We start from the raw sequence: 6,000 nt of genomic DNA on the forward strand, positions 1-6,000 counted from the left end.
ATTTCATACAGATTGTAGTTAGTTTTAAAGTGATAATTTTATTTTTTATAAACACCTCTTCATTGTAAAAAGTGTACAGATGCATGTTCTAAATCTAATGAAATTGTTATATTTAAAAAAGGTAAGTTATATAAGTTACTTCCAAAACATGCAGTTGAAATTTTTTTTTAATTTTTTTTTTAAAGTTAAAACAACTAAAATTAGATTAAATATTTGTTCTTATATGTTGTAAACACATTAAAAGTTTGTTTTTGTTTACTAGTTTATAAATTATCTTATAAAAACCACAAAAAATTAAAATTTATTTATAATTATATTTTTATAATTCTTTTTGTGCGTATTTTTTTCAGCTACCAAATTTGAAGCAGATTTATTTTAAAAGTAGTTTTACAATTGTTGTACATTTTTGATGACGTCAAAAGTATCTAAAATCTTACAGCGACTTAATTAAAACCAAAATATAATATTTCTATAAAAATATAAATTATAAAATGTGCATAACACTTTCAAAGTTAAGTTGTAAGTCGTTAAAGTAATTGAGCAAATTGTTTAAAGCTTGTTGAATTGTTTTAAAGGAAATAGCTTTAATTAAGTCTACAAAAATTCTTTAGATGCTTTCGTTAAATAAACAGACTGTAAAAAGTTAAAATAAATATCTAGGTTGAGTTAAGTTTATATAATTCAAATAAACTGATTAGTATGTTTAAAACTTGACAAGTAGTTTAAACATCTTATTTATCACTAATCTAAAAAAACTTGAAGATAAAGTAGTTAGCTATCATTGAATTTATATTTAGATTTCTTTTTTTGAAATAAAAATGAAAAATTCAAACTGCCTCCTTTTATTTTGTTTATTTATTTGGAAGCCCTGGTTGCAACTTATGGCTTTAATAAGACAATTGTGCAACATTTTAGCTCCTACACTTTAGCTATAAATAATTTAAGTAACTTATAATAAATTGTTGATTTTTTATAGTTATATTTTAAAATAACTTATTAGAATTACTAACTATAATTTACCAATTTCAATTGTGTTCATTTCCTTTAAGTATAACACTGGTTAGCTAAATAAAATAAAAATTTCGTTTCTAAAAAAATGTAGACAAGATTTAAATAAAAATGCTTAAACCAATTCAGGACACGGTCATCTTTTTGTCTGATTGTTCCACGTCATCAATAATAAGAAAAAAATGTATGCAGGGTATATATTTTAATTTAGTTCAATGCTTTTTATTTTTTAATGTAGTTGAAACTTTACTTAGTTTTTATGATATAAATATTAGAGATATAGCAATATAACCACCCTACTGGCTACTCATTGAAATAGTTAGCTTAACTGTAAAGCTTACTAAATTTGAACCTTGAATTATTCTTAATATTTGATACAATTTTTGATATTTTCAAAACTTTAAATAAAAATTTGTTATTTATTTTTCATTAATTTTACAATTGACATATAAAAAAATTATTATCTTTTAGGTTTAACTTGTTGTTGTTCATCATTATTATGTTTGAAATTAATGGTAAACTAAGATTTTGTAAATTTCTGTTCAAAACAAATATTTTAGATTTTAGTCTGAGACATAAGTATTTTAGTACGTAGTTGTATTACTAAAATAGTACAAGGCACTTAAGCCATTATTTTATTTTACAGTGAAAACTAATAATATATAAACAATTATTAACACAACAGAAAGTCATTAAAGTTTTTTATAACAAAATCACATATAGGTACTACAGAACACTTAAATAACAAAATCTTACTCATAGTTTCACATTAAATGCTATAAAACCGGCAATGCCTCACAAAAGTACAAACATGGCAAATGCTACAATATCGAGTAAATAATCGATCAGCAAGTGTGCACTCAAGCGGATAAAAATGTTTATCTAAGGTCTTTTATGGCAGCTTCGAGGTTCCAGTTGCTCTTGGAGAGGCTCTTCACTGATCCCTCTTCGCTTATTCCCATTTCCATCATCTTCTTCACGAGATCATCATAAGATTTCTTGGATCCAGATGGTTTTGCTGTTGAAATACATTACATGCCGGTGTTGTATCTAAATTGTTACTTGCTTACTCTACATAAACAAACTAAGTAAGTATTGTTTTTAATGTATAACCTTATTGAATTTTAATAATGTACAGATTTAATATGTACTTAGATGAAAAAACTCGTTGACAAGTTATTTGAGATGTTGCTTTTATTTAGATAAACATCGTCTACTAAATGTTGAATTAACTCGAGCCTATTTGTGATATTGCCATTGCATAAATAAAAAAGTAACATGCACTGTCTAATAATTTGAACGTTTTTATAACAATATTTTAACATAAATATATCTAATCTCCAGCATACTTTTGGGCCCAGTACTGCGCGGTCTGTTCGAAATTCTCCTTGTTTTTCTTGTATTGTGACGCAACAACGGCGTCCTGAGGGTCGTCAGGTTCAGGGGCGGACATCAGAGCTTGCAGGGAAAGCATCACTGTCCTCAGTGTAAAAATGGATGACCTGTAAAAAGATATAGTAGCTGATGTGGCCAACTAACATATTGTCACTATGTACAACGGTATGGCATTACTAAATAATAAAAAATATAAATAGAGTATGGTAGTCTAAATGTTGCAGACTAATTAACTGTATACGTATATTTTTATTTATTTAGTACACTTTAAAATGTTCTTATCATTGTTACATTAAATATTGATAAGTTTTGGTAAGTAACGTTTTTACATAAGTAGCTAATCCAATGGTATAAAGTTAAAAATGGCCAAAATTACAATACCTATAAAATTAAGTTCGAATAATTTTCTTTAAACTATGTTGGTACTAATCATTTACCAAACTAAATAACACATTAAGTATTTTTTTAAAGATGAAGTAAACGAACATTTTATAATTTAGTACTTAAGAAGATTTTGTAAAAAAGCATATTAAATTTTGATTTAATTTTTTTCATTGTTTGTCCTATTTAAATGGCTCATGTTTGACGCCTGAGTCCAACACTGCACAATAAATTATAACAAAAGTAGTTTGACACAAACCAGGAATCTTTCCGGGAGTCGATGTCCAGGCAAATACTTCCCGTGACAGAGCTGATGTTCGGATGCCAAATTTTAGTGATGAATTTCACTTTAGGGGGTGAAAATGGGTATCCGTCGGGAATTTCAAATGACAGCTCGTACGTGCCTCCTGATTAAAGCAAAATTGTTTTTATGACGTCATAGTATTAAGGTTGCATGTTTATTTGTTGGTCAAGCAGTTTTATATGGTAAGTTTTTATTTCTAAACCACTACATTTTTGTTTGAAATTTATGAGTTTTGCTAATTTCGCTGTTTGTTTTAAGTAATATTGTAACCAGATATCTTAATTCTTTATATAAGCATTTTGTAATATACAGTAAAACACACTAAGAATGAAATCAACCCAACCTTCATAAGGAGTTCCTTCAGGACCAACTATTTGTCCTCTCAAGTGACTCATTGAATTTTCCACCAATTCAAGCTTGCATGACGTATCATCCTGTTTTAATGAAATAGATAGTTAAATAACAACCTTATTAGGATAATAGAACTTTATAAAAACAAATAAATGGTTTAACTATCAAAATCACTTAACAGGGTTCAACTTAGTACAGGATAGTATTTAACATGCTTATAAAGTAAAAAATCTCAAAGTTTTACTTTCAAAAGTTAATCAATTTTTTAATATTAGTATAGAAATAAAAGTTATCATTTAACAAACAATACTAATCAATTCAAACTAATATACACATAACTTCTTTTAAAATATCCTAATACTTTATTCAGTTTCATTTTCATTTAGTACACATTTTTTAGGTAACAACTCATAGATAATAATGCACTTTTGAGCCATAAAGTAAATATTTAAACTGCAAATTTCAACTTTATCTGATAACTTTTAAATGTATAAAGCGGTACTCATGAGAAAAATTACTGTACTTAAGTATTATTGATATATACTAGAGAAAATAACTCACACTTTCTTCCAAGTCTTTTAACTCGTTCTGAATTCTCTTCACTGCTAAACTTGCCATTTTAATAATTTTTTGTAAATTATAATACCTGGACAAAATTGAACCTCAAGTTTTTCCTAGTTAAAAAAAAAATATTTGCAAAAGCATACTCAGCTTTAATTTATAGAATCTGTTTGCTAATATATAAGCATTATAATATAATAATAATATAATGCTAATAGCTAATATTAATATATAAGTACAAAATGAATTTTTACACCAAAAACTAATTTAACAAAAAAGATTAGACTCAAGTTTTTGTAGATTTTAGCTACAAATATTTTTTGTACTCTTAGCTACAAATTTTATCACAAAATGCATTGTGGTTTAATAAAGCTTTTATTTAAGAACATTTCTGATGTTTTCTTGATGCAATAGTAACTTATAGTACTTTTTTATTTTTCCTTTATTATTTCTAATTTACTTGTTTAAACACAATGCTTTTTAATAAATGTATAATAATTTAAATTTAGTAAGTTATACTTATTCATAACAACAGGTTACTTTAAGGTTGTAATTTAATCTTCAAACTACTTTGAAATTTTAAACTTATCATAAATTATTTTAATTGTTTACAGTTTTAGTGTATTAGATTAAATCTTGCATAATTGCTTTGTTAATGTCATCAACTAAAATCTGAGTTACTAATCAACTAAATCATCGCAAAAACTAAAACTTAATGATTATAAACGAACTTAAAATAAGGGACAAAAGATAGCTTAAACATCGAAATTTTATCTTAATAAAGTTCTCAAAAATATTAATTTAATGTTAGCTATTTACTTTCTAGTATTCTTATTCTGTATCAATGTCAAACAAAGTATTTAATCTACTTGTCAAAATTAGACACATTAACATAATGGCAAAGTATGTTATAATTATATTAACTAAAATTAATGTTGATATTAGTTCAAGTTCAGCTTGTACACCTTTTTTATTTATTATAAAAACAATGAAGAGATTTCAATAGACCAATAAATACTATTTTATTTATATTAATTAAACAAGTTTAAAAAAAAATTATTACTTTTACGACTTACAACTTCACTATGAAAGCATTATACAAGTTTTAATATTAACCTCTGCAAGATCAACTAGAACCTTGAGGCTGCAATAAATTGCATAACGACTTGTATGTATATTCTGCTTGAGTACGCTTTCCATGAGTTGCATTTAGTATTCCGTTTACAGGGGCTGACAAATTTTCTCTTTGTGTAATACTTCAACATTTCAACTTTTTTGCTTACAGCTTTTTACTCTGAAAATATAAATACTTCTGTTTTATGTTTTTTGTTTTTTGTTTGTCTGTCATATATAATATCATTTGTCATATATAATACTTATAAAATATAGAAAATTATATATCTAAGCATTTGTAACTGGTAGTTTTAAACAAAAATATTATTAGGTAGGCAACTTTAATAATTTAAATAAAAGTAAAAGTATGATAGCAACATTGGTTTCACGTGTTAGATCTATAACTTGATATTAAAAAATATATACTGAAAATAAAAAAAATTGAATATTTTCAGGTTAAAAACAGTACTTAAAAATTTTAATTTTGTGAACACAGACATTTGTGTTACTTTTGTGAACAAGAGTTTGTATACAAACATTCTACTGGAAGAAACTATCAATAAAGTTACGAAAGCAGCATGCACAGATGATCCAAATTCAATATTTGCTCGATCAAAAATGACTCAAACAGTATTTAAAAATAAGAGCATACTCACAAAGCATGTTTCTTTTCAATTGCGCAGTGTGCCAACAAACAGACGGGTTATCAACGGTCTCACCCGGTTTGCCAGTCAATTGGAGACAGAAAATGCAAAAATTCAGGTTTATTGCAAGTATTCTGAATTTTTGAAAACAATTACATCAGTTTGTTGAAAAGCTCAACAAATTGCACGAAGGTATGAAATTTGTCAAGAAGGTAAACTACCGTATTTTTATACACAAGTAGC

General features: G+C 26.0%; 1 protein-coding gene across 1 annotated transcript; it reads right to left on the minus strand.

Moving 5' to 3' along the window:
- Positions 1-1,886: 1,886 nt before the first annotated feature.
- LOC145845240 (ubiquitin-conjugating enzyme E2 K-like) lies at positions 1,887-4,057 on the minus strand. Its single transcript, XM_082952663.1, has 5 exons — positions 4,001-4,057; positions 3,432-3,522; positions 3,044-3,191; positions 2,347-2,510; positions 1,887-2,020 (listed from the first exon to the last, which is right to left on the minus strand). The coding sequence occupies exons 1-5, from the start codon at positions 4,055-4,057 to the stop codon at positions 1,887-1,889; spliced, it is 594 nt and encodes a 197-aa protein (XP_082808789.1).
- Between the last annotated feature and the right edge of the window lie 1,943 nt (positions 4,058-6,000).

This window comes from Thalia democratica, chromosome 9, assembly GCF_965202585.1.
Source record: "Thalia democratica chromosome 9, ktThaDemo2.hap1.1, whole genome shotgun sequence".
Lineage (NCBI taxonomy): Eukaryota > Metazoa > Chordata > Thaliacea > Salpida > Salpidae > Thalia > Thalia democratica.

Excerpts from the sequence above, each read along its gene's own strand:
- LOC145845240 (XM_082952663.1), bottom strand. The coding sequence starts at position 4,057 with ATGGCAAGTTTAGCAGTGAAGAGAATTCAGAACGAGTTAAAAGACTTG. Across the intron at positions 3,192-3,431 it reads TGAAGGAACTCCTTATGAAG|GAGGCACGTACGAGCTGTCA; the intron begins GTTGGGTTGATT and ends TGCTTTAATCAG. Across the intron at positions 2,511-3,043 it reads GACTCCCGGAAAGATTCCTG|GTCATCCATTTTTACACTGA; the intron begins GTTTGTGTCAAA and ends ATCTTTTTACAG.